Source organism: Drosophila erecta, unplaced genomic scaffold (genome assembly GCF_003286155.1).
Source record: "Drosophila erecta strain 14021-0224.00,06,07 unplaced genomic scaffold, DereRS2 tig00000021-arrow-pilon, whole genome shotgun sequence".
Classification (NCBI taxonomy): domain Eukaryota; kingdom Metazoa; phylum Arthropoda; class Insecta; order Diptera; family Drosophilidae; genus Drosophila; species Drosophila erecta.
This window is the reverse complement of record NW_020825198.1, coordinates 9,672,483-9,698,120: the sequence shown is the minus strand read 5'-3', so window position 1 is coordinate 9,698,120 and position 25,638 is coordinate 9,672,483. Positions and strand designations below refer to the sequence as shown.

The 25,638-nt window shown below is 44.5% G+C and overlaps 7 protein-coding genes and 1 long non-coding RNA gene across 10 annotated transcripts; 4 read left to right on the top strand and 4 right to left on the bottom strand.

Annotated features, from left to right (window-relative positions):
- Nucleotides 1-14: 14 nt before the first annotated feature.
- LOC6545766 (ubiquitin carboxyl-terminal hydrolase isozyme L5) lies at nucleotides 15-1,480 on the top strand. The gene is made up of 2 exons (XM_001972142.3): nucleotides 15-229; nucleotides 309-1,480. The coding sequence occupies exons 1-2, from the start codon at nucleotides 154-156 to the stop codon at nucleotides 1,205-1,207; spliced, it is 975 nt and encodes a 324-aa protein (XP_001972178.1). The 5' UTR covers nucleotides 15-153; the 3' UTR covers nucleotides 1,208-1,480.
- Nucleotides 1,481-1,503: 23 nt separating this feature from the next.
- Nucleotides 1,504-16,101, bottom strand: LOC6545764. 2 transcript variants are annotated; one of them, XM_026976653.1, is made up of 7 exons: nucleotides 12,322-14,950; nucleotides 6,439-6,608; nucleotides 6,256-6,329; nucleotides 3,254-3,780; nucleotides 2,823-2,992; nucleotides 2,683-2,762; nucleotides 1,504-2,582 (listed from the first exon to the last, which is right to left on the bottom strand). In XM_026976653.1, the coding sequence occupies exons 1-7, from the start codon at nucleotides 13,582-13,584 to the stop codon at nucleotides 2,407-2,409; spliced, it is 2,460 nt and encodes an 819-aa protein (XP_026832454.1). In that variant the 5' UTR covers nucleotides 13,585-14,950; the 3' UTR covers nucleotides 1,504-2,406. The 2 variants fall into 2 exon arrangements, with proteins under 2 accessions (XP_026832454.1, XP_001972176.1); XM_001972140.3 differs by lacking the exons at nucleotides 1,504-2,582; nucleotides 2,683-2,762; nucleotides 2,823-2,992; nucleotides 3,254-3,780 and adding exons at nucleotides 4,347-5,763; nucleotides 15,535-16,101 and having other exon boundaries at nucleotides 12,322-15,193.
- A 305-nt stretch (nucleotides 16,102-16,406) lies between these two features.
- On the top strand, nucleotides 16,407-17,867 carry LOC6545822 (queuine tRNA-ribosyltransferase accessory subunit 2). Its single transcript, XM_001972139.3, has 2 exons — nucleotides 16,407-17,576; nucleotides 17,636-17,867. The coding sequence occupies exons 1-2, from the start codon at nucleotides 16,513-16,515 to the stop codon at nucleotides 17,826-17,828; spliced, it is 1,257 nt and encodes a 418-aa protein (XP_001972175.1). The 5' UTR covers nucleotides 16,407-16,512; the 3' UTR covers nucleotides 17,829-17,867.
- LOC6545821 (GDP-D-glucose phosphorylase 1) lies at nucleotides 17,868-19,341 on the bottom strand. Its single transcript, XM_001972138.3, has 3 exons — nucleotides 18,878-19,341; nucleotides 18,114-18,819; nucleotides 17,868-18,053 (listed from the first exon to the last, which is right to left on the bottom strand). Exons 1-3 carry the CDS (start codon nucleotides 19,256-19,258, stop codon nucleotides 17,899-17,901), a joined length of 1,242 nt encoding a protein of 413 aa, XP_001972174.2. The 5' UTR covers nucleotides 19,259-19,341; the 3' UTR covers nucleotides 17,868-17,898.
- Nucleotides 19,342-19,415: 74 nt separating this feature from the next.
- LOC113563965 lies at nucleotides 19,416-19,728 on the bottom strand. Its single transcript, XR_003407737.1, has 2 exons — nucleotides 19,686-19,728; nucleotides 19,416-19,618 (listed from the first exon to the last, which is right to left on the bottom strand). It is a non-coding gene; the product is annotated as an uncharacterized LOC113563965 (long non-coding RNA).
- LOC6545820 (SAC3 domain-containing protein 1) lies at nucleotides 19,560-20,908 on the top strand. The gene is made up of 4 exons (XM_001972137.3): nucleotides 19,560-19,642; nucleotides 19,700-19,873; nucleotides 19,943-20,479; nucleotides 20,569-20,908. The coding sequence occupies exons 1-4, from the start codon at nucleotides 19,587-19,589 to the stop codon at nucleotides 20,849-20,851; spliced, it is 1,050 nt and encodes a 349-aa protein (XP_001972173.2). The 5' UTR covers nucleotides 19,560-19,586; the 3' UTR covers nucleotides 20,852-20,908.
- Nucleotides 20,909-21,428: 520 nt separating this feature from the next.
- LOC6545819 (zinc finger protein 648) lies at nucleotides 21,429-24,466 on the top strand. The gene is made up of 2 exons (XM_001972136.3): nucleotides 21,429-21,517; nucleotides 21,609-24,466. The coding sequence occupies exon 2, from the start codon at nucleotides 21,712-21,714 to the stop codon at nucleotides 23,737-23,739; it is 2,028 nt and encodes a 675-aa protein (XP_001972172.1). The 5' UTR covers nucleotides 21,429-21,517; nucleotides 21,609-21,711; the 3' UTR covers nucleotides 23,740-24,466.
- A 20-nt stretch (nucleotides 24,467-24,486) lies between these two features.
- On the bottom strand, nucleotides 24,487-25,452 carry LOC6545818. 2 transcript variants are annotated; one of them, XM_026978044.1, is made up of 4 exons: nucleotides 25,390-25,452; nucleotides 25,238-25,316; nucleotides 25,098-25,143; nucleotides 24,517-24,973 (listed from the first exon to the last, which is right to left on the bottom strand). In XM_026978044.1, the coding sequence occupies exons 2-4, from the start codon at nucleotides 25,289-25,291 to the stop codon at nucleotides 24,828-24,830; spliced, it is 246 nt and encodes an 81-aa protein (XP_026833845.1). In that variant the 5' UTR covers nucleotides 25,292-25,316; nucleotides 25,390-25,452; the 3' UTR covers nucleotides 24,517-24,827. The 2 variants fall into 2 exon arrangements, with proteins under 2 accessions (XP_001972171.1, XP_026833845.1); XM_001972135.3 differs by having other exon boundaries at nucleotides 24,487-24,973; nucleotides 25,238-25,447.
- Nucleotides 25,453-25,638: the final 186 nt, after the last annotated feature.

Here is a 25,638-nt window from a genome sequence, read left to right as displayed (position 1 = left end):
CAGGGCGGCAAAAACAGTAGGCCAGATCCCTTAATTTCATTCACATCTGGCAAGTTTTGTTCTCTGTGAGTTGACAAAAAATTTTATGCAGTAAACGCAGAAGTTTTGTGGTTAAATATACGGACGAAAGATAATTAAGTGATTATTATTGAAATGGGTGACGGTGCTGGAAATTGGTGTCTCATTGAATCCGATCCCGGAGTATTCACAGAGCTTATACGCGAATTCGGTAAGTTATTGGCGCGCTTTGCCAGCGACGCCGGCAATTGGCATCGGAAAACTTAATAATATTGTGTACGTTCGACCAGGATGCGATGGCGCACAGGTGGAGGAGATCTGGAGTCTGGACAGCGAATCGTTCAAGAACCTAGAGCCCATCCATGGTCTGATCTTCCTGTTCAAGTGGGTGCAGGAGGATGAGCCCGCTGGAAAAGTGGTCCTCGATCGGGAGAACATCTTCTTCGCCAAGCAAGTGATCAACAATGCATGCGCCACCCAGGCGATCTTAAGCCTGCTGATGAACCTGGAGCATGAGGACATCAAGCTGGGCGAGACCCTAACCAATTTTAAGGAGTTCTGCCAGTGCTTTGATCCCTATAACAAGGGATTAACCTTGAGCAACGCTAGCCAGATCCGTACGGTGCACAACTCGTTTGCCCGCCAGACACTCTTCGAGCTGGACATAAAGAACCAGAACAAGGACGAGGATGTGTACCACTTTGTGGGCTATATGCCCATCGGGGGTAGATTGTACGAGCTGGATGGCCTGAGGGAGGGACCCATTGATCTAGGTGAGATCAAGCCGGAGCAGAACTGGATCGATGTGGTGCGTCCGATTATTGAGAAGCGCATGCAGCGCTACAGCGACGGGGAGATCCACTTCAACCTGATGGCTCTGATCTCGGACAGGCAGCGCATATACGAACAGCAGATTGAGAAGTTGCTCAATCCGGCGCCCGATGCTATGGACACTGAGGAGGACCGACAGACGGAGATTAGTAGCTTGCGCGCGTACATTCAGTATGAGATCCAGAAGAAGAAGCGCTACAAGGTGGAGAATGTGCGACGCAAGCACAACTATTTGCCCTTCATCGTGGAACTGCTGAAAATGCTGGGCGAGACCGGACAACTGATGCCCATCTACGAGAAGGCCAAGCAGAGGGCGCTGGACCGGGAGCAGGCGCAGCGCAAAAAGGACACCAACTAGGCATTTACAGTATATTTATCTCCCGTTGGGGCAATTCAAAATTGCTGCGATTTCAAATAAAAGGAAATGATCAGATATTGAATCGAGGAGAGCTTGTTTATATCGCTCTTTAGTAGTTAGATGAAACTGCCTTTGTACTGTACTTTAGTTTTTATATTCAACATCCTGCTCTCTGCCAGTTAATCGAACGCACTTCTGCGTGTTAAGCTAAATATACCTTATACATGTAGTAAAAAATTTAAATAGAACGCAAAAATAAACAGTTTCGGTAACGTAAAGAAAACGACTGAAGTGGATTTGGTTTTGCCTTTGTTCGTATAGAATATATTTGGTATATATAATTTACAATTGCTATGTTTTGGTTTTATTTCTGCCTCTTTGCATTTGATTTTTGCGTATATTCACTTTGAATTTGATGCTGCTTGTTGTATATAATATGTATATTGTATATAGGAATATTTAGTTTGTTAATCGTCTGTGCCGCTCGCCACTTCTATGCTAAAAATTTGTCTTTCATCTTAACAACTAGGCTCTACAAGTTACTTAGTATGCGTATTTCGGGAACTTTCATTGGGAGGTCTTTGATTTAGTTTCTCAATTTTGGTGTTTTCACTTATCAATTAATGGCTACTACTAATGCGGCTCATTGGGAGTGGAGATTTGGGAGCGATTTTATATGGGGGATATGGCTGGAAGGAAACCGAAGCTACTATGTTTGTATAGTTCTGGCCAGGATTTGGCCATGTGGAAGTGTGCTGCACCCTAAGCGCTAATGGCAACTACAGAAATATATTTATGTGTATATATACTCGTAATATGTATATGTTGTATATGGTTACCTTGCGTATAAATATCTGAATTTGGCTTAAACTAATCTTTCTCCTGCCTGTTGCGTGTTGATTTCTGGTTGGCTTAATTGAATTTCATTCGATTAAAGTTTAATTTTGTTAACATTTAGGCTAATTTTACTAGTGTCTGGTAATTTTTCCATCGGGAGATCCCTCTGTTTGTCCCCCCTTTTAATTTAGCACTTAGTTTTCAATGATTTCGCACGCGGCGATTAAATTACTCTCATTTTTAGGTTTCGAAGACACAACAGTTACTGGTCCAGTTCCAGGAAGAAGTATATGTATATGTGTGTTATCATCTGCCGATGAGGATTGCAGTTTTCGGATGGGGGTTTACGATCATGCCAATTTTTACCGGGGCCCGGTATAACTGTACTGCAAGCCCGTGTGCGTCAATTCGTTGCATACCTCGCTGCGCTGCGTCGTTGCATTTAGGGCGGCGAAGGCGTGATGGGGGCGTGGCGTGGGCAGGTGTGCTTGGGTATTATGCTGTCCCGATTCATAGGCAGTTAGGTCAATGCTGGGGGCTGTAAAATGAAGGATTATAATATTTTTATATATTTATGTTTGATATGAATTCAAAATGTATTCAGATTTATTTTTTTTATTATCTATTTTTATTCTTACCAGCGGCATGCATACGATTATATAGATTCTTTCGTTTCTTCTTCAACAGTGTGTCCAAATTATAACCCTCCATGCCAGCTCTAAAAGAAAATCATATATTTTTAATATTCTTAATCAGTTCAGCTTACTTAAGAACTTACTTTTCGGGCCTTCCGTTGCCCAGGAGTTCCTTGAAGGCGACATAGATCTTGTTTAGCGTCAGATTGGATAGCCCCTGGCCCAGATATCGTACAAATTTAAGTTGTTCACATTTGGATAAAGCGCTCTCGTGGAAGTCCAAAAAGGGTCGATGATCGGATATCTGATATTCCTGTCGAAATGCAAAGGACGAAACGAAAAAGTGCAGATATGGAAATGGAAAAGAAATGGTGAAATACATTAAGATCATTCTATGAAAGACGGGCAAGAGTTTTGTTCATTGCACGGGAATTATTGATGAGGATGCAATTTGGATATATCTACATAGATGGAGTGCCAATGTTTCGAACGCCAATTGGGGGGCCAAAGAACAAAGCTCCGCTAGACTACAGTGGTGCCTCCTTATATCTGCTTTCGATACACTTTTGCTCACATTGCAAAACTTGATGAAGTTTTCGATGAGTATGTACTTTTCATAATTGCTCAGACAATGCTGGCTACTACTCTGTATACCGAACTGTTTCAATAGCTCCTGCTTCTTGGGCGGCAGGCGGCTAATGTGAGTGCAAACCCCGTCCTCGATCCGGTGTGTTTCGTGCACATCGAAGTTCTCGTAGATGATGAGCTGCTCCAGGGATCTGGGTGGTGGTCCCAGGGCCGGAATCGGCGGTGGAGGCAATAGGGCCGGAGGAGCTCCACATCCGTAGCGGGGATCCATGGTCATCGGGTGCTGGTGCTGATGCTGCTGCTGCGCCGTCGATGATGTCACATAGCCCGCTGGCATGGTCACGGCATTGGGATTAATCACTGATCCTGCCACTGGGTTGCTGCTGCCACTGCTGCTGCTGTTGCTGTTGCTACCGATGTTCATGTTGCTCGTGTTGCTGTTGCTGCTGCTGCCGCCGCTGCCGGTGGCGAACTCCAGGGAGCCATCGTTGGCCGCCGCCATGTTCTTGAGGTCTACAAGAGAGAATCGGAATACCAACACACTCAGGAAGCGGAACTCCAAGGATGTGTGAAAGTCGACTTGCATTTGAAATCGCCCTTGAGCTCAGAACAAATTTTGAAAAAATATGTAGTATCAATTAAAATAGTTTACATCAATTTACAAATATTCTTCAGTTTTTGTACAACACAAAAAGTAAACATTTGTGTTCGCTACATTTGAAATTAATAAAAATATTATAAATCAATAAATTCTGTAAAGAAATATATAGTAGGATTGTGGTTCTTGGTTCGTACTATTTTTGCAGATTTGGAAAAGTTAAATAAAATACCGATTGTGCTTGGCTGAAAATCAAAGGCGATATTTTAGTTGAATCGCATGTTTTTCTTGGCGCTGAATGAACGTTAATTATATTGGCCCAAGGTGAAGGAGAACTACTATAACCATTTAGTGCAACATCGCATTCGCTTTTCAATTGGAAGTCCCAAGAAAATGAAAGTTCTCCTCTGTATTAATTGGTTTAGCGCAAATGCAGAGGCGCGACGCAGGCAATAAATCTCGAGTAAAAACAACATTCAAATCGATTTTCTCTCAATCGCTTCTTGCTAGGTGTGTATATATATTTTCTGGGTTCGCAAACAATTTCCATATATATCGTGTTGTGTTTAGTTAGGATTGGTTTTACATTAACATATATATCATTTGTTCCTGGCTTACTAAAATATATATTTATATTACCATATTAAATAGCATTAGCATGATTTTCTATACTCGTGTGTTCGTGTTGGTGATTGTGTAAAAGTGTGATGTTTGTGTGTAAATGTAATAATCTCTTTTCAAGGAATAACATTGCATAGTTTGGGGGTAATGATCGATCGTTGTCCAACAATTTCATTTTATCGTCGTCAAACGTCTATGCAAAATTTGCATAGTTTTATAAAATTTGGCAAAAAGCTTGTGTAAAATTAGTCTAAATAAACGAAACATAAACTAAAAACGAGGAGCACACTAAAAAACTAATATGACGATGCACATCAACGGAAAACTATAATCTAGGACAGGTTGGGAGGATGATGGGGGATGGACCAAAATCCTGAATCCTCTGCCATGTCCTTCTGCAACAGCCTATGTGTGTCAACAGGTGGCGCCACCACCGCTGTCCTTGGCGCCACGCCGACCCCAATCTCACATGGCCGTGGGCGGCAACGGCCCGCCTCCTCCTGCGGATCCAGCTCCTCCTGTTGCTCCACCAGCACCTCCGGCACCAACACTTCCTCCCCCAGCCGCCTGCTGTGCGTTTGGAGGTGGTCCCGGATATCCCATCGCCGCCATATGCTGGACATGTGCGTGTGGATGCGGATAGTAGTGCGGATGATGCTGCTGCGGATGCGGATGACCATGGGCATAGGCAAAGTGATGGGCATGTGGATGACCGTGATGCCCCGGCTGGTGGTGCGGATGAGAGTGTGGCGATGGTGGATAGTGATGCGGATGGGGCAGCTGAGGATGAGAACTGCGCGTTGGGGTTCCAGGCTGCAGGTGGTGCGGAAGTGAATGGGGTAGCGTGTGCGGATGCGAGTGCTGGGCATGCGGATGCGGGTGCGTGTGCGGATGCTGCAACATATGCTGTTGCTGCTGCTGTTGATGTTGCTGCTGCAGATGCTGCTGTTGCTGTTGCTGTGGGGTCGTAGGCGTTCCAGCTACTGCTCCTGCTGGCATTGTGGGCGTGGCTGGTCTTGTGCGTGGTACTGTATGTGCTGGCGTGACTGCTCCCAGCACCGATGATGCCGCTGGTGTTGCTGTAACCGCCGCTGCTGATGCTGCTGCTGCAAGTTTCGGTGTTGCAGGTGAGTTGGGTGCCAGCGGATCCTGCTCGGATTGCTGCTGGTGCTGTTGTTGTGGTGTCTGTTTGACCGGTGTGGATGTTGTTGTTGTGCTGGTGTTGTTGTTGGTCTTGTTACTGGTGTTGTTGGTGATGTTGTTGTTGGTATTGTCGCCTAGTGATTGAAAGCGTATGCGTTGGAAAAAGAAGAAGAAAGAGGAAACACAAACAAATTGAAGTCAAAAATTAAAATTGTTTTCCTTCTGTTTTTTTTTTTTTTGAGAGCGCGCAGACAAAATTGAATAGTTTACGAAATTTTGCAAAAATAGGCAGGCCAAATTGTAGGTATTTTTCTTATAGTTTTAATAGGAAGAAAACGAAACAGAAAATGCACGAAATAGAAATAGAAATGAGAAGTGCAAAAGTAGAAAAATCATAAAAATGAATGTAAGCACTTCTAGTTTCGAGTGTATTTTTAAAATTTAGCACATTCGCCTCTAGGCTTTCATGTCTCGCTTTTTTTTTGATTAATTTTCCTTTGCCTGAATACATTTTCGGTTGATGCTACCTTCTGCTGCATTTGCACTACACGGAAATCGGGGATGGCGGAGTTGGATATTCTAGGGGGATATATCTACATCTATATTTAGATATAGATTCCACTTACCAGCTGTTGTGTTGGCCAGGAAGCGCTTGGTTTTGTCGAGTATATAAGGCAGATTGTAGCCATCCTTCGTGTAGCTGCAAAAAAGGACATTCATCAATTATAATAGCATGCTTTTAGGCTACCCCAAGTTAGGCAGAACACTCAATTATCGAGGGACATGATGATGATGATGATGATACTCACATTTCCGTGCGTTTGGTGCAGAACAGATTCTTAAAATTGCTATAAATGCAGAAGAGCGTAAACGTCGGCAGTCCCTGGCCCAGATATCGAGCGAATTTGATCTGCTCGGGCTTATTCAAACCGCACTGATTCAGTGACAGCCATGGCCTGTGGTCCTTGATGTCGTATTCCTTTTGGGGATAGTTTGAAATTGGGTACATTTAGTAGTATAAACCATATGTGCAGTTTTTGCCCCAAGTGGGAGCAAGATTATAGTCAAATAGAGTGCAACATGTGTTCAAAATGCAGGAGTTATTGTACACTAAGCAGTCTTTTTACGTTTTTGAAATATGATTTTCTTCATTTCTAAGCATGTAATATATAATTCAAGCTTCACTTATAGCTTATTTTAAAATTCCATTAAAAAATAATTGAAACCCAGCTGTGGCCTTCGTCCAAAATTTTAAATAACGAAGTAGTAATGCATTTTAATTAGATGAAAATTAAATTAGAAATCCAACTGCAGTCGTAAAGCAATTTTCCAGACATACCGGTTTTACTGGTTGCTAAAACCCCGCCCCTAACCACCCTTCCATTAGTTTTTAAACCAGCTTACACCTTTCATGTAGGAACCCACCCCCCATTCCACCACTTTTTAGCATAATTTTCTCGACTTTTAGGCTGTTTTTCCACGTAGAAGTATGTGTGCGGATGTATATTCATTGACGTCAAATTCTATGGCTGCACATATGTATTTGCCTTACATAATATACTTTCTCTATGTGTTCAGGAAAAACCAAAACCGACCCGACCCGACCCGCTCACCCCCAAAAACCCATACACATGCGAGCGAAAACTTTGCCCACTACTAATCAAAACTTATAATTCGTGTACAACGCAAAAGTTTAAAACGAAAATTTTACACAAAAGCCAAAAACTTGCAAAGGACGATGGTTGGGTTGGCTGGAAAAACGGAGGGGTGGCGTCGAGGACTGAATAACATGCCAAAGCAAAAGCTCCCATACATACACACACTCACACCCTGACAATGTATATTTTATAGTGTAAAAATATAGAATAGGGCGAAGCGAAAAAGGAAGCAGAAAAGGCAGCAAAGCAAACCCAAATAGAAAAGCAAACAACATTTTCAATGAAGCCATTTTGCCCCAAAAAGGGGGTTTGGGGGTTATTTGCAAAGAGCCCCCCACTTTTCAAAAGGGTTACCATGAAAGCCTCTCTGTCAGTGTGTTTTTGTGTGTCTGTGTTGGGAGAGTGTGTGTGTGATAGCTAGATGGTAGGCTTAATGGACGACTGTGTGAGTGCGAGTCTTCGGCAGCGCAGAGAGTTCAGTTCCGTTCGTCGTCGGAACTTATCAACATCCTCATAATCAGGGTTTCCACCATCCAGTCCCACCCATCCACCCAGGGCTTCCACCCACACCCACCCCCAAAATGGTCCTCTCACACATGCGAATTGCTGACTGTGCTGCTGTACGTCTCACTGATTGCGAATGTGTGTGCGTGTGTGTGCATACATTTTCGGTTTTGATTATGTTAAAAATCAATAGAGCAAAAAAGGAGTGACATGCCGTGTCTTTCATTTTGGGCGAATAGTATGCGAAAACTTTAAATCCCTGTCCAAAAGCAGGAAAACTCTGGCTGACAGCCACTCCACACACTCTCTTATTTGCTTCTCTTATTTTGCAGCGCTGACAGGCAGCCGACACCTGGCCACTTCTCCAGGTGTCTCATTAACAATCAACTATGTGGGGGCGTTGGGGCTTTAAGGGGTGTGGCATACATGGTGGTTTCTGGACTGTTGCTGCTGTCAAGTGGTGCTCCCCCTTTCGCCAACCCCATCGGCTACACCGTCCATGGCCACTCAACTGTTTCACAGTCAAAAAGCACACAAAAAATAACGATACTTTTCCTCCAACTATGAGATACCCTATATCTGGGATTATTCGAAATCATTCATTGGATATTTTATCTGTATATTATCCATGATCTAGATAGGCTTATAAAAAAGTTGATTGATTTGAAATTAGGGCAATACGGTTTTGTTTATGCTACTTTTTTGTTGCCTACTTTTTAGGGCTAACTCTAAGGATAAAAAAACTTTTGATCCGTTTATTATTTTATTTATTGGATACTTAGACACAATGCTTGTAAACGACCTGACCAACTTAAAGATATCTACCTTTAAGTTTTATGTATGATATGAGAGTCATATTTTCAGAATCGAGAGGCTTGGCTTGAATTGAAAATAGGTTTTTTAAAAAGTTTAAGTCGCTTCGAAGATGACTTATACAGCACAGACTTAAATCCGACTGAACCAGTATATCGGTGTATGTCTTACCTAATTACAATATACCCTAGTAATTTACCTCTAAAGAAAAAACAAATAGAACCAGGAAAAGAGGAATGAAAGCAGTGGCAATGTGTTGCGGTATTTTGTTCTTGCTTTCGCTGCTGTTTTCCGTTTCTGTTTTTATTGCGTCTCCTTGTGTACGTTTTTTGTTTTCTGTTTTTGTTTGTTTCTTTTTCCTTGTTTTTTGTGCTTTTTTTGCAAACTTATTGGCAGACATGGTTTGTGTTTGTGCGTGACGTAGTGAACGTGAGTGTGTGGGTGTGCGGGTGTCTGTGAGCATTTGGGGCGTTTGCTCTTGTGTGTTTGTGTGTGGCGGGATTGCGGTTGTTGTCTGTGGTGTGATGCGGTTTGTTGTTGTTTGTATTGAGACAAGTGTGAATTGTTTTCCTTTCTCCTGTTGTTGCCGTCGCTGTTGTTGTTGTGTGTGTTGCTTGTGCGTGCCGAGAAACAACAAGAGCAACAAAAGCCAAATGTTTGACTGTTGCTGCCATGATTTTTTGATTCCTTTTGCCAGGGCTTGCGTCGTGTGCGTTAATGTGTGTGCGCGTGTGTGTAAGTGGGGGAAATTTTCACACTTTCACTCTTTGGTGCGTGTGCTGCCCGTTCGACGAGTTTTTTTTTTTTGTTTTAAAGGGTTAAGGGTTACTGCTTTCGACACCCTGTGCTTTGCTTTGTTTGGCCCACACCCGCCGTTCACCACCTTTTCATTAGGCAACTAATTTGGGGTTTTTAATTAAGGTAAACCCGTTCTAAATGCACACTAATTCCGGAAAAATGGCCCCAACCCACACTAATTTAATGTGGTGTGTGTGCGCCCAAAAGGCGACAAAACGTTGCACAAAAGCTAAATATTTGATGTGTGCGTTAGAATTATACAAACATATGTATGTACATACATACATATGTGAGCCTGCATGTATTTTATATATATATACAAACATACATATGCGTCCAAAGCCCTGTATATAGACATCATATGCGGCAAGTACAGTTATATCGGCATGTGCCCGCACACATATGTATAATTTAAAATTATAATCAATGCCCCATATGTGCGCCTGCTTTCATACGTGAATGTGAGTGTGTGTGCGCGTAAATTGTGCGAAGCCGAGACATTGTACCTGCCCAAGCGCCACCCACTTTTCGCCCAACCACCCATCCACAGTTCAGATCCACGGCACCCGTTTCTCATCCTCATACACATCCACCCGTCGACTAAGCTGTCCTTTACACACACACACTCAGCCGCAAAGTTGGGCAAAACCGAGTGCACTTGTGTGGGTGAGCTGACTGCATGCGCACTTAGTAGCCTTCAACGACGCCGCTGGGCGACACACACATCCACAGCCTCAGCTACAGTCAAACTTCCTAAGCTATAAGCTTTCCAAATTACTATTCATCCAATTCAAGGAAGCCTTTTATTATTTGCCAGAGCGTAATGTAGTATACATATATGTACCCTAAGTTCTTTCCTTAACAATGAAAAAACTGTCTGGAAATAAAATAAATTGTTTTATAAAAAACAATTTAAAGTGTGGTCTTATAAGGATATATTTTATATTTCAGTTAATATTCTACTGACTAGCAATTTCCAAAAGGGTGGTCTTAGTTCTTGCTCTAACTACACTTATCTAATTATAATTTTTGTTAGTATTTTTAGGCAAGTTATACTGTACTAATGGTCGCTCCGATAGAGACATGTATAAAATGTGTTGATAAAATACAGGCACACTCGCACACATGCAAGACGAAATCGAGAGAGTCGGAAAAGGACATGCCCAAGCAGCTAGCGGACAGTCCGATGTCTCCTCATTTCTCCATCCCCCATATTTCCCCCGCACCCCTCTAAGTAACTTGATGATTGTATGTGTGAAAGCAAGGAGTGGAAGCCAAAGAATTCAAGGGAGCAGCAGAAGAAGACGAAGGACGAACAGGAGAAGAAGAAGAATAAGAGGGTGGGGGGACAACACACAATTACTCAATAGCAAGCTTTTGGGGGTTGCCCACACCCACACTCAAAGTCACACACATACAGAACTACACACACTTTGGTAGTTCAGCCTTCAAGTAAGTTTTGAATTGAGGAAATGAAGGCGAGAGGGCGGGGAGAGAGAAAGTGGGAGCCAGGAGAGAGTAGCTACCGCAGAAATGAGAGAGCGCAACAATTTTGAGTTAGGGAGCCAAGTAGGTAAAGTAAAAGAGAGAGCGTCTTAGAACTAAAATGTTGTAATAGAGGGGGGTTTTTGGGCATCCCTTCCGTTTCGCCTCCATCGTAATTTCTCCGCAACGCCCCACACCCCTCCCCCCATCCAGTAGTTGTTGTTCTTGCTTTTGTTGTATTATGCCATCAATGCCATTTTGTACATAGTTTTGGAGAATGTTTGTCTGTGTGCGTGAGCTCAAGAGAGAGAGGGCGGGGGTATGCGACGGGTGGCCAACAAATCTAGATGTGACTCTGTCTGTGTGTTTGTGATAAAGCGGAGCGTAATGAGCGTGGTGAGTGTTTGGGGTTGACTGCCATAGTGTTGAAAAGGGCGCCAAACGTGTCTGCGTGTGTGTGTTTGCTCGGGTGGCTTTCCGGGGGGTTTTGGTGGTGGTGGAAAGTGGGGATTTAACCCCCCCGCATGTATAGGTGTTTAGACTTACACATACGCACATACATACATTGAGCACACATGATTACAGTTGTATGCTGAATTTGTGGTTGGCTGCAGTCGACGTCGACTGCGGCGCCGGCATCACTGCTCCTGTTATTACAATTTATAATGACATTTGTGTGAGTGGGGGGCAAACGGAATCCCGAATGCGTGTGTGAGTGCGGGTGGAATTACGGCAGTGTGTGTGATATAGGATATAGATAGGGTGCATGTTTATATTATGAATATCCCAATTGGTATGTACTATATTTATATAGGGTGCGTGGGCCTCGCCGAAAAATGTATTACATTTTAGTCTTCTAATCGATCCATTTTAGAAATGGAAATAAAGAACACCTTTATGAAATGTACCTTCTATATAAATTGTCTAGAAAATGTACTTTTGCAAGCTACATTACCAAGGTTATAAAAATAGTATCAGTTAGATAAGACCAGTGATAAATTGACCTTTAATTCAGGCCTTCAACTGAGTAACTTATCAGTAGTTTCTTGTTATCAAATCGTAATGTATTGACCCCCAGTCTGTATGGGTGTAGTTTTTGTACATGGTACTTTTATACGTGGAATTCATTCATTTGATTATTAAACCTAAAAACTGTTGAAGTGACGCACTTCCTTAGAAAATCGACTTCTAGATGTAAAGTATGTAATCTCCACAGTCAACCCCAATTAGACCATCAACCCGCGCTCCCGACCATCATTACAAATAAATACCTAATTCATACATATGTGCAAATACTTAAATTGCATATGGAAATGGGCAGCGCGCGGAGAGCGTTGAAATATTCACACACACGGGGCAAGAGAAAATTGACTCGCTAACACCCCGAAAACATTTGAAACCCAACCCCTTTCGATTTCGGGAAGCGTAACTCACCTCGCAGAACTTGATGAAGTTCTCCACCACAATCGATTTGTCCGTCAGCGTCATCTGGCCGGTGAACCGAACTCCTAGCTGCTTCAGCGTATCCTTCTTTTTCGATGGCAGCTTGTTCATGTGTTGGAAGATGCCCTCTTCCACTTTGTGCGATGGATGCACTTCGAAGTTCTCCTTGATCACAAAGCTTCCAAGGAGTTTCGGGGCAAGCGAGGATGAGGAAGCCGTGGAGGAGGAGCAACTGGCGCCAGTTAACAGTCCTCCGAATTCTCCCGCACTACCGCAGGCCGCTCCTTCGGATGAGGTGTTCGAATTGGAGGCATTGAGGTGCGAATTGGGAAATGCTAGCATTTCCAACGAAGATTCATTCGAATTGGACGATCCGTTGGAGGCAATGTGCTGTAGGTCAAAGATCGTCTGTTTTGAATCGTGATCGAAGACATCCAGTGCGGAGGAGCTGGTGTCCACCAGACTATTGGAAGCCCGCGAAACGGAAGACAACAAAGCTGCCACTTTGCGGGAGGCAGATCGTGATTTCTGCGAGGTGCTAGTATCCAGATCGATCAAACCACCGGCCACAGGCGATTGGGCAGGCGGTGGTGGTGTGGCGCCTGCTGAAACACCCGTTTTACCACTGACCGGCTTTTCCGGACAGGAGCTAGTTTCGCTGGCGCTGCTCGGTGTGCTCGGCGTAAAATCCGTGGAGTGTCGCAGATATTTGATAAACTCAAAGGATCCATCGAAGTGCTGGGGCACTGAGCCCGCAGCAGAGGCGGTGGATTGATGGCCATTGGGCGTGGCCACCGCAGTGGGCCAGCGATTACTCGGGGGGGTGGTGGTGAGGGGCGTTGATCCTGCTGCTCCTGCGATTCCTGGATTCGACGTCGGGGCTGCTGATGCGCTGGCCTCGACGCTGGCAGAGGCTGAGGCAGCGGCGGAAGCATAGTGTGCGGGATTAACAGAACTACCTGAGTTAACGGAGGAGGAGTTTTCCCGCTGCGGCGTTGACGTTGCCTCGTAATTGGGAAAATCCGCTGCTGCTGTCGCTGAACTGCCATTGGGTAAATGTGTGTGGGAATACTGCTGATGTTGTTGCTGCTGCTGCTGCTGTTGCGTCGCCGCGCCTGCGCCGCAGCCAAACACTTGAAATTCCTCGAAATTAGTGCATTTGAGCTCGCCATTGCTCAAGTACTTGGAAAACTCTGAAGGATCGTTGAGCGAGTTGAGGAAGAAGGAGCTAAAGTTGCTCGATATGCAGGACATTTTGTTCAATTGTTGTATTTATTGTGTTATTTGTTTTTTCTTTTGTGTGTAATACTGTACGTTATAATTTATTTAAAGCTTAAAATGGCACATGCGATATTTCGAAATTTTCTCTCGTTTTTCTCGTTTTGCTGCTGCTTCTGCGGTTCATATTTTATTACAATTTTCCACACACTCACATCGAGGAAAAACACATGTGTGTGTGGGCCTCTCCCGCTTGTGTGTATATATGTATAAATTTTTCTTATTATAGCAAAGTGTAATTTATTATTCTTATTGCTCGTTCGCGCATTGCCTTTCGCTCCTTGAAAAAAGGCCTTTTCCACCGTATGTGGTCGCTTCTAGTTGTTGTTTTTGTTGCTGCTTGTGTTGTTGTTGTTGGTGCCACTCACACACGTACCAATACACATGAAACAAAGAGCCTCGAAATAGGCGCTTTTTGAAACTGGTCTGGTCGGTCTCTTTTGGGGCCTGTCTTTTTGCCTATTTTATTATTATTATTATTACTTGGCCTTTTTGCACTATTTTCACTTCCTTTTCGGCCGCACGTTCGCGCCCACTTACACACAGACAGGCGGTAGGCTCACAGACACACACGCTCACAACACCACACATGCACATATAGCGAGGCGCGGTCGGCAGCGGCGTTGCTTTTTCCGTCTTCCTCTGCTTTATATTTTCGTTTTTCTCGCTCGCCTTTGCTTTACTTTCAAAACAAATGCCGCTAGTGCTTCTGCTTCCATACGGGAAAACGGAAAATCTTATCGTGGTTGCTGTTGTTGTCACAGTCGTTGCAGAGTGTTTTCACCGCCGTGAGAAAACACAACATCGCCGCAACGCACACGAAAGAAAAATGAGCGAAAAACATGCAAGCGCTGCGACGGCAGTTTGTGCTCTGCCGGCGTCGCCGCCTTTGCTCTCACGCGCTCTCTCTCACTCTCTATGTTACTGTGTTTATGGCAAGTCCTTTTCTAGTTCATGAATTTTGCATTCCTTGAACTGCGTTACGCATAACCAAAATGATTTTGGTTTATTTATGTAATTTTGTTTTAAATGTATGGCTCAGCCAATGACCGCCAGTGCAGCTCCAACTCAAGCTCCAGTGCATGAAATTAAGCAATCAATTTTCCAACATAAATGTAAATATTCTTGTTCTTTTCATTGCATTAACTCCATCATGTCGCATAAACGATGGGCTTTAGCTGAAATTCTTGAAATCATGAAATTCTCCGCATAAACACAGTTACTCTCTGGCACTCTCGCATTCTCTCGTTTTTCTCGTCGTGTGAGAGTATAATCAGTTGTAGGTGTTTGTAGTTGTTGCAGTTGTTGTTGCGCTAGGAAACGTGTATTTCTTCCTGCGCCATGCTAACCCTTTCCATATAAACCTGATTTAATCTTTGATTATTGTGCTCTCGCTGGGGGATTATGGCTGCCATTCGTTGTTGCTGGCTTTGCTATTTTTGAAAATTCCACTAAATTATCCGTTGTGCCGTCCGCTCGCTCTCTTTCAACCGTTCTTGTAGTTGTTGCTATTGTGCGTTTTTGGGCAGGTAAAACAGTTCATTTGCCTAGGGTTGCCACATCGTTTGGCGTTCCGCAGGACCACCTGGAATGCACATAAATGAAAAGTTTTATTGCCGTTTTTACAGTTCCTCCACATTTACGACTGCCTTTGAGTCGTAAAACACGTGAACAGGTAGCGATCTGCTCAAGGCCACAGTCGTGCGGGAAGTTGGCAACCCTGGCGGGCAGGAGATTTCAAAACTTCCAGTGGAAATGTTCTAGCTCAAGGAATTTTAATAGTCGATTTGTTTGAATAAATGTATGTACATTTGTATGTACATACATAATGTCAGCGGCAGACGCTGTTAATTATAAATACAACGTCGGCCGCAAGGAAGTCATCAATTTAAAAAGCTGTCTCTGCATTATTGTTATTCTAATTACCTCTTTCGTGTTGATGCTTTTGGCACAATTTCATTTTCGAAATCAAACAATTTTTTTTATAAAAGTGTTTGTACGAGGGGAGCTTATAAATAACAGAACTAATTTAATGGGCTTTCACACGCCGTTAGCCAATTTACATGTCTGTACATGCCAGCGCACACATACAAATGTATGTATGAATGTACATAAGCGAGTAATTTTTCAATTAATTTTAATTATAAACTTAATTAGGAAATCAATGAACGACGCGAACGGAACACACACGCACACACGTTACCGCTGTGCGACGGAGATAGCGAACATCCGATTGCACACACAACTAAAACAATGACAACAATTTCCATCAAGTGCGCTGCGCATACAACATAAAACCATTCACTCAGCGCCAGTGGAGATCCAAAAAGCGAACAAGCCCCCAAAAGCGAACTGAAGCGCCCGTTGAAAAGCGAACACGCCGAAAAGTCGAAATTAACTGAGCAGCAGTGGGGGAAACAAAACGCAAGCGAGGAGAATAGGGGCGCCAACCTGGGAGGGTTGCCAGATCATTGATACCGTAAACTTTGCTCTTTCTTATGAGTAGTTCGTTTTAAATTTACTTTGTTTTATCGTGAACGTTTTTATTCAATTTTTCTGACATTTTCATAAAATGAATACTAAATTAATACAATCAGGGTTCACGACGGTACTATAGAGCAGTTAAATAAGGATATTTAAAAATTAAATCGAATCTAAAATAAAATAAAAAAAAAACAGTTATACAGAAATGTTAAAAATAGACGATAGGTTTCGCGTGATATTTGTAAAATTCAATTTATTTTGAATATAGACATCTTATTTAGCCAATACGTCAGCACACTTAGCTATAGCTAAATGAAAACAGCCGAATCGCAATCACTAATAGTTATCGTTATCGATGACCGCTCGAAACGTGCGGTTGGTAATTCTTCATTACAAAAATAAATATAGGCCCGAGCCGGAATGAAATTTGCGATCGAGAGCATTAGCAAGAATTCCGGTCGACTCGGTCAACTACGAATCAAGGATGGAGGACCCGAGCTCAAGACTCCCCTTCTTTTGCAGACTACTAAGGGCGGAAGCATTCCGTGGCTAAGTGCGGATGTTTTTGAGAGTCATGTCAGCCAAAAGCCACAGGTGCTCCAGTTCACTCTGTCCACAATGGACCAAATGACCGAGGCACTTACACATTGGAACAGTGGTGGGGGTAACGGACTAAGCGGCTATGTAGGACTACCAGGACATCTAAACATTCTCATGGTACGAGATCCCTGTGAAACAACGCTATCCGGAGGTAACGATCGGGATATAATGCCACTGTTTACGAGAAGGGGCAAGGAATCGCTCTCTTCGGAACGTTACATGGAAATGGTAGCAAGTTTTAAGCCGGACATCTATCAGGGACTCTGCGATGCGGACACAAATTTGGATAGTGCCAAAAAGCGGATTCAGAAATCTGTTGATAGGACAGAGAAGTTTATGCACTACATCTACGAGCACCGGTGCAAGGTGAATTCCACTCTGCTAGCTCCCATTGTGGGTGGATATAACACTTTTGCCCGGACTCAGTCTATTAAACATGCCCGGGAACAGCCAGCGGGCAGCTACGGAGGTTACATCTTCGAGGGATTCCACACGAATGGTCTAACGGCGACCACTTTAGATACTTCCAAACTACTGCCAATAGTAGAGCACTGCGTTAAGCAGTTGGAGGAGGACAAGCCTAGGATATTGCCGGGTGCCTACACTCCCCTAACCATTCTGGAACTCATCCGCCAGGGAATTGATGTGTTTGACTCTTCCTACGCATATTGTGCTTCTCTGAACTTCAAGGCTTTGACATTTAGTTTTGTGCAGGATGCAGTGGAACATGTGCCATTCTTGGACATAACCGACGAAGCTATCAAGGAGGATTTTACTCCGCCGCTGAGCGAGTGCAGTTGCTTGACTTGCCAGAAACACACTCGTGCCTACCTTCACCACCTGTACAAGACCAACGAACTACTTGGTCCTATATTACTGATGGTGTAAGTGATGATTGTTAATTAATTTGTTAATCCTTTTCTAAATTTTCTTATTCTTCAAGTCACAACATTCATCACTACATGGCTTTCTTTGAAGAAATTCGTGAGAGTGTGGCTAAAGATGCGCTTCCACAGCTGACGGAGCTCGTAAGAAATCAGAATGGCAAAACACAGGTGGATTATTCCATTGCTGCCAACAACAAAGTAATTAGCAAGGCGACCATGGGAAAAGGATTCGCAGCAGCAGCAGTATGACAACATGAGCATTCAATTAAACCCTAAAGTTATTCTAGATAGAAGCCTCTAATTATTTATTTTCGGTATTTCATATCGTCAATGGTTGGTCCCAAAGAAATTGATCTCGTGATCCTTCGACAATACTCGTAATTTCCTCGTACACAGCTTTTGGAGCATTGCCAGTAATGGTTCGGATCCTAAAGAGCACCTGAAGCTCTGTAAGACTCTCCATTTTATCAGCATCTGTTAACAAAGATAGAAACTTTAGTTCAGAAACAATGTTTTATAGAGCGATTATATCACCTGGCAGCGGAATGTAACCAGCCAACTCGCAGAATCCGACATTAAAGTCGGCCAAATCCTTGTTTACACAATACTCGGAGCGCGCAAATACGAATACCTTAACATTAGCGCTTTGTCCGGGTCTCCGATCCTGCGTGAGGAACAGATTGTGGGGCATATTGTTCTTACACATCCACATTGCGAGTATGTAGAGCTGGTCCACTTTCTCCGCCACCTGTTCTTCGCTATCATTTTCGTTGAATACTATACATATTCCTTCCGTGGGCGCCCTACGGCTCAAACGATAGACATAACCACCGGCCAGCTCATCCAAAGGTACTTGGTCTATATATAAATCCTGTGGCATGTGTAGAAGGTGGAAGTGAAGGTGATTTACAGAAGCCAGCGCTCCAGGGCTATTATAACCCATGCGCATGTCCTTGTCGTCAATGCTTCGCATGAAGGTGATGCAGAACTGAAGAGCGTCACGGGTAATCTGTTGGATATGGTTTTTTCCCACTTCCGGGCAGATCAAAGTGTGATATTTGGTGATTGGGCTCTTGTTTATGATCATTTGAACTTCAGGACTGCCGTGCGCATCATCAATGGTCATGATCACCTCCTTGGCATCGACTTTATTGAAATTGAACAACATGTGCTTAAAGGTGGGATTGAGGCTCTCGATGGTCTGGGGTCGGCGGCGCTTAAGGTTTCGATCTGCATTCAGCTGAAAGTGAAGGGTCGAGATGTAAATATTTTGTAAAGTACAAGAATATGGAACACACCTCTGTATAGAAGCCCCAGTATCCTGGTATTTTCCGGTTCTGAGGCGATTTCTGTAATTGATAGGAAAACAGCCCAGGAACTTTGTGTAACTGTTCCCACCGCACCTTCATGGCGTTGAGATAGAGCTGCGCCCTTCCCTCCAGACTCGTCTCATACTTAACCTTGCTCATGGTTCGCCTGCGGCCCGGTCGCTTCACGTCCTGGTCATCTTTTTGCCTGCAATCCACGGATCGGAGGATTACCAGCGGCAGCAGAGTTGCAACCTTTAGGGAAAACCTGTTGCTAAAGCCGGCGGCAAGAAAACTCCTGAAGTGGGCGCTGTATTTTCGAGCAACATGTCGGTTGAATCGCAAGAAGGCTGCAAAATGCCGCGAAAACATTTCGTTTTGAGCTGGGCGGGGAAAAACGAACTGAAAATTTAGAACAATTTTGAAGCCCCGACAACCTGACAACCCAGACCGCCCAGACAGCTGATTGCTGACTTCAGCGGCGTGGCAAGAGGGGTTGAAAATCGAAGTAAGTGTAAGTTTCTATAGATATGGTAGTCTTAATTTGGCAAGTATTATTAATTTGAAGCTAGCTTTAAAAATTGAATATAATATATATCATTTCCTAGTCCCTTGAAAAAGTTTGCGCTACGCCTTTGATCCACGAAACCTTCATCCCTGGTTTGCTGTCGCTGGTGGAGTTGGTTGCATTCATCAACAAATGGCCCAAGTTCGAGGATCCTGCGAAAGTTTCTGTCCCGATGGGGAGGCGAAAATGTAGGTTAATGACTTTTAATCCGAATATAATAAAATAACGCACTTTGAAACATTCAGGCGTATTCGCGAGAAGCTTTTGCACTACTTTGAGCTGAAGAATGGCCAGAAGAACACGCCAGGTGTCCTGGTAAAGGAGTTTACGCGGTCCGCCGCCGATGTCAAGATGCCCCTGCCCAAGGAAATGCGCACAGAAGCGTCATTGACCAAAACTGTGGAATATCTGCTCAAGGAGCAAGTATTTTTGGCGCTTAAAAAACAAAAAGTTAATTCTGATAATTAATATATGTATGTACTTTGCAGCATAATCCTCGACACACGAAAGCCATATAACGTGGCTTACGACTTCATATTCGATCGATTGAGGGCGGTGCGTCGGGAGATCGTGATCCAGATGTACGATGCCCGTCAGAAGATCTGCCTGTTAGAACCTATTGTGATGTTCCTGGCCTATAGTCGATATCGCTTGTGTGAGGAGCCCATAGAGAAGTTCGATCCCAAGATATGCAATCAGCACTTGCAAGAATGCCTCACGGGAGTGCTTTGCTGTTACGAAGAACTGGAGGACTTGGAATGTTCTAAAGAACGCAGCATTCGTGAGATTGAGCGGCGCTGCTTTATAGAGAGCCTGTATCAAGTGTTTAATCTTGGTTCTCCCGAGTCCTTTACACGCGCCCTCACCTTACCGGATTATGTGCGTCAGGATGCGACGTTTAAGTTATGTTTTGGCATCTGTTTGGCCTTTCAACAGGGCAATTTGTTTAGAGTGCTCATGGGTTTACCACAATTGCCGCACATTCTGTGCGCCGTAGCGGCCACCAAGTTGCAGGCGATAAGGAGGTACTGTATAACAATTACAATTGGTTGTCTTATTGATATGTTGTATTCTCAATACACACACATACATATGTACAAACGTATATTTGCAGGAGCTTGCTGCTGATTTTCACGCATGCCTACAACAACAAACAGCTCACGGTGCCGGTTCCTTACTTGTTGCGTTTACTGTTGTTCGATGGGCCGTCAGGACTTCAGGACCAATGTCGGCATTATAATATATCCTTAACAGCGGATAGGAAGGCGGTGCATTTTAATAAGACTGATTTTAACCACAATGCAGAGATATTGAAACCCCAACAAGAACGCTATGTGGAGTCGAAGCTGAAGCGTATTTATATTCCGGAAGTTCTATTGCTAAAGAAATTTAACTAGGTATTTAAGAGTACGCAATTGTAAATAGTTCAAAACATTAGTGAAGCCATGGAGATTAATTATTTATTGTTATTGCGCATTTGTTCTCTTGTCGGGTGGCAACCCTGCTGATAGAACAACAAACCTATCGCCAATCGAAAGACAGAACGCCGCGGTATTTACAGCTAATAAATGGTTTGCCAGTTTGGAGGTTCATAAAATGCGATTCTTTGCTAGTGCTTAAGATTATATTTGTGCTGTTTTGCGAAGTAATGCGCGGAGGCTTAACTATATAAGTTAAAGAAACCGCTTAAGATATACACAAAGCGCGCGCAGGGTTGCATTGTGGCGCCTGTCGTTGCACACTACACACACACACCGCCACACACACGCAACGCGAGAGAAAGTACCGAGCCGTTTCTGGAAAATACAATTCCGCCATATTAACCGGCAAAATTCAAAATATTTACACTGCCCGAGGTGAGCGGGATCGAGGTGGTCATCCAAATCGAGGATTAACCCGACGTTGGGCAGCACGAGCGTGGCGGGCGGAGCGGAGCGAGCGGTACGCATCATTCGCCGTCTGCCGCCGCCGTCGCACAATAAACGATAGGCATTGGCTACAAAAAAGTGGAAAAAGAGGTGGAGGGAAAGGCCAATCCAGTGCAACAATACCGACGAAAACACGTACGTTTGGTCCACTTTGGTAGTCTTGCGAATATTTAGATATATATTACGGATTTTTTGGCCAGGTACTAATTGCCCACTTTTTTCGCAGCGCGCTCGCACACACAACACTAACACACACGCACGAAGCAAGAGCGCCCACAAATACAGGCATACAGATACAGGCACACAGACAGGCAGACGGAGCAGCCGCGATGACAAGTCATCATCATCATCACGTCGGCGTCGGAGGGAACTTCCAGCCTCAACTGCATCAGATTCGGGCGCCCATCGTTAAGAATCTATCGCTGGCTGCTGCGGCGGTACCGCTGCCCCTGCACTCCGCCCCGTCATCGGCATACTTCACTCATGCACACCCGCCCACGGCGGCCACAATTGTTGAGCAAGATCCGTACACCGTTTTGGCGGGCGATCCGATGGGCGAGGAGAGCGAGAGCTTCCTGATTGAGGAGATCATCGACGACTATGATGATGAGGCTAATATCGTAGTAGACACTGGCGAGTTCTTCGAGCACTATGAATACTATCCGGTGGATCGGCTGGACAGGCTTACCTCGGTCACGGTGGCAACGGCAGATGCACTACCGCCGCCCATCATCATGCAGCAGACCAGCGACGACGAAGAATTTATCGAGGAGGATGGACAGCAGATGACCTCCTCCTGTGATGGCGATGGTGATGGCGAGGAGGAGACCGAGCAGGATGATGAGGCTACCGCGCCGGCTACGACAAATGCCTTCGAGATTGCCTCCGAGATGCTAACCACCATCGAGGCCACCAACATCAAGGAGGAGCAGCTTGAGAGCGACTTCTACATGAAGGCAACCGAAGATTCAAACAGCTCGAATGGCCAGCTGCAGGATTTTAAGCTATTCGGTAGCAGTCGCGTGGAGAGGCCCATGGGAAATTCAGCCGCCAAGCGCTGGAAGCAAACAAAGGTACCCATACGCATTACGCAGGATGAGTTCAATGTCACCCTATGGTCCTCGCTCAACTCGGAGGATGAGGACGAGGAGGAGGAGTTGGAGGAACCACCTGGCTGTGCTGTCACCACATCCGTGACATCCTCCTCCGCCGCCCAGAATGAAGGCTCATCCAGCATGCCAAAGCTTATTATCGACGAGCACATGATCAACCACGATGTTTTGAGCGATGGCATCGGCAACGAGTACGTCATCCTGCCCGATCCATTCAGCGCCTCTGCGGTTACGGATGTGGAAGAGGTTGTTAATGCATTTATGGGCGATGTCAAGGGCGAGGAGGATAGCCAGCCACTAAGTGAGCAGTTGATATATGCGGAAAATCAGATGGAAGAAGCCTATGGTAACATTGAGCTTATCGAGAATATGCCGAATAATGTAGAACTGATACAGAGCCCGGGACCAGGTCCAGCTACTGTACCGATAGCGCTATCGAAGGTCAATGGATGTGTACCGAATCCACAGCCGGCTCTTCCAAAATTGGTGCTCCAGAACAGCAGCACCAATGTGCGACTGAAAAATGCGGGAAATCAGACAAAGGTGACAAAGAGGCAACTCACGGCGGCGGCTCAGGTGGCGACACCAACTCCTCCACCGCCACTAGTGGCTTCCTGCAATCCAGCCCGACCACGACCCACAATTGTAACCAAATTACCGACTGCAGTGCCCAACCAGACGGCTGGTAATCCTATGGGAGCAGCTGGCGCGGCCGCTGAGGAGGATGAGGAGCCAAAGTTTCGCTGCACTCATCGCGGCTGCAACAAGGAGTTTCGCAACCACTCGGCCATGCGCAAGCATATGCACACGCACGGACCGCGCGGTCATGTGTGCAACGTCTGCGGCAAGAGCTTCGTAGAGAGCTCCAAGCTAAAGCGTCACCAGCTGGTGCACACCGGCGAGAAGCCCTTCGAGTGCACCTTCGAGGGGTGCGGCAAGCGCTTCTCGCTGGACTTCAATCTGCGCACCCACGTACGGATACACACTGGCGATCGGCCCTACCACTGTCCCATTGATGGCTGCTCCAAGTGCTTCGCCCAGTCAACGAACCTCAAGTCACACATGCTGACACACACAAAGCCCAAAAGGAAGTGGCCGCGCGCACCGCAAGTGAGCAACAACAAAACACCGCTGGTGGCCAGATACGGGAGACTGGAGTTCGGCGAGGATCCTCGTCTAGTGTACGTAGAACAAAACGAGGAGGTGGCATCGGTGCTGCTGGATGGCACGTCTCTAGCATCCTAACTATTAGTGCGCATTAATGTGTCGCTGGTATTGGCATGAGATGGTTTAAATATGAAAGCTCCTTCGGTTCCAGATGGCAAGATTGTACAGTTAGTTGTAGTCAGTTTTTATCTGTATCTGTAACCTAACGAGCGGAGCGGCAGGACGAGATTTTCACCTGGTGATTACATCCGCTCTCTGCCCGCCCTTTAAGTAAATAGTGTAAGTTCTTTCTCTAACAATATAGAATTGCAGTGCAAAAGGAGGTTAGATGGTAGCCATTGAATAATTTCCTGCACGTATGGAAAACCCGGATAAAAAGCAGTTCTAAGAGTTTAGCTTGTAGCGTAGGCTAAGTGAGTCGAGTCCCCCGCAAAACCAAAACCGAATCGTAATCCCCGAAAAACTCAGCCAAAACTGTCCCCTAACAACCATTAATTCGATCTGATCCCAATAGTGTGCGATCTTCGCTCGAATAACAAAACGCGCACTTTCTTTTCTACGAAAAAAAAAAACAAAAAAAATACACAAAACTAGTTTTACCATATTCAATACGCATACACCATAGGCTATCTATATATTTTTGTAATGAATTATAACACTTAGAGCATTGAAGTACGGATTTAGCAAGTTCAACGTCTGTTGGCGCTAACAATAATTCACAAATGGAAGCACATCAGTTAAGTCGGAATAAACAAGGGAATACCTCTTCAAAATTCAACAAAAATAAACCAGGAAAACAATGCAACACTTGCGTATATATATCATTTATCATTTTTGAACTATTTCACAGTGCGATTGTGTAAGCGTTAGATTTATTAACTGACTTTAAACGTGTAACTACAGCTAGATAACTACATTAAACGGTGAGGCAGCTAATGATGGACAGTCGCCGGGTATTGTCCACTTCAGATTCGGATCAACAGGCGATTACATCGCCTCTTTGGACATGTGTCGCCTATAGCTACGTTCCATTCATTGATTGCGGTGTATAAACGCGTGCGGATTAGATAAAGCTTCGCGGCGAGGTACAGATACGCGGCTATTTTGGATATTGGAACGGAGAACAGTACACACGGGTGGGCTGTGGGCATGGTCTGAATGGTATTTTAGGTGACCTTGAGGCCTTGTCCTTGAACTCCGGGAATAATATCCGCCATTGAGGCACTTGTGGGTCCAATCAAGCCGGCCAGGGAGAGCAGCACGGAGTAGTTGAAGTACCAGAAAACGCAGAAGAGTACCATGAAAATTACGTCTGCAATAAATCGAGAGCAATAATAACCCTGATAAGCGTGTAAATTCTCCAAAAGCATGACGAGTCCGCCGGATATTCCCAAGTTTTTTAAGGGTTTGCTATTTGCCCAGCAATTAACACTCACGTATCGTTATCCGCTCCCACTTTTCCACCATGTACAGCTCAGTGACCTGCAAGTTAATGGGGTGGTGCATTTAATTCGGAATCCCATGGAGCGCAGCTTCTCAAGTGAAATATATGCGTAATTTAATGGCCATTACGTACCATGAGGTATCGAAACCACCAGTAACTGGCGAATTCCACGAGGTTGTCAAGCATTGTGGGTTCCGAATCGAGTAAAACACTAAAAAGAGGACAAACAATAAGGGCGCTGCGCGTTTAATTTGTTTAATTCCTCGCACTGGCTTTGTACTAACTTAAAACACTTTAAATCGATATCGCTAAGAAATCGATATCGATATTTTAGAACGTCTAGTGCTGCAAAGTGCTTGCGGAACAATGGGTTGATATATAGAAGGGTTGTATATCGACTGTTAATGCAATAATTAAGCTCTCGGTAATATTCGAAGATATATTTATTTCATTAATTTTTGCTGATATATGCGTCGTGTTAAAGTTATCAGATAAATTTTCAAAGTATTATTCATACGCAGAGGATGCATTAC

Bases quoted from the DNA above. Each gene is read 5' to 3' on its own strand.
- LOC6545766 (XM_001972142.3), top strand. From the start codon at position 154: ATGGGTGACGGTGCTGGAAATTGGTGTCTCATTGAATCCGATCCCGGA. The intron at 230-308 runs GTAAGTTATTGG...ACGTTCGACCAG, and splicing joins AGAGCTTATACGCGAATTCG to GATGCGATGGCGCACAGGTG.
- LOC6545764 (XM_026976653.1), bottom strand. From the start codon at position 13,584: ATGTCCTGCATATCGAGCAACTTTAGCTCCTTCTTCCTCAACTCGCTC. The intron at 3,781-6,255 runs GTAAGTGGAATC...TCTCTCTTGTAG, and splicing joins CCTGGCCAACACAACAGCTG to ACCTCAAGAACATGGCGGCG. The intron at 2,763-2,822 runs GTAAGTTCTTAA...ATTTTCTTTTAG, and splicing joins GGCAACGGAAGGCCCGAAAA to AGCTGGCATGGAGGGTTATA.
- LOC6545818 (XM_026978044.1), bottom strand. From the start codon at position 25,291: ATGCTTGACAACCTCGTGGAATTCGCCAGTTACTGGTGGTTTCGATAC. The intron at 25,144-25,237 runs GTACGTAATGGC...ATTAACTTGCAG, and splicing joins GGTGGTTTCGATACCTCATG to GTCACTGAGCTGTACATGGT. The intron at 24,974-25,097 runs GTGAGTGTTAAT...GATTTATTGCAG, and splicing joins GTGGGAGCGGATAACGATAC to ACGTAATTTTCATGGTACTC.
- LOC6545820 (XM_001972137.3), top strand. From the start codon at position 19,587: ATGGCCCAAGTTCGAGGATCCTGCGAAAGTTTCTGTCCCGATGGGGAG. The intron at 19,643-19,699 runs GTAGGTTAATGA...TGAAACATTCAG, and splicing joins CCCGATGGGGAGGCGAAAAT to GCGTATTCGCGAGAAGCTTT. The intron at 20,480-20,568 runs GTACTGTATAAC...GTATATTTGCAG, and splicing joins AAGTTGCAGGCGATAAGGAG to GAGCTTGCTGCTGATTTTCA.
- LOC6545822 (XM_001972139.3), top strand. From the start codon at position 16,513: ATGAAATTTGCGATCGAGAGCATTAGCAAGAATTCCGGTCGACTCGGT. The intron at 17,577-17,635 runs GTAAGTGATGAT...TTATTCTTCAAG, and splicing joins GGTCCTATATTACTGATGGT to TCACAACATTCATCACTACA.
- LOC6545819 (XM_001972136.3), top strand. From the start codon at position 21,712: ATGACAAGTCATCATCATCATCACGTCGGCGTCGGAGGGAACTTCCAG.
- LOC6545821 (XM_001972138.3), bottom strand. From the start codon at position 19,258: ATGTTTTCGCGGCATTTTGCAGCCTTCTTGCGATTCAACCGACATGTT. The intron at 18,820-18,877 runs GTGTGTTCCATA...CTTCACTTTCAG, and splicing joins ACTGGGGCTTCTATACAGAG to CTGAATGCAGATCGAAACCT. The intron at 18,054-18,113 runs GTGATATAATCG...CTTTGTTAACAG, and splicing joins TGGTTACATTCCGCTGCCAG to ATGCTGATAAAATGGAGAGT.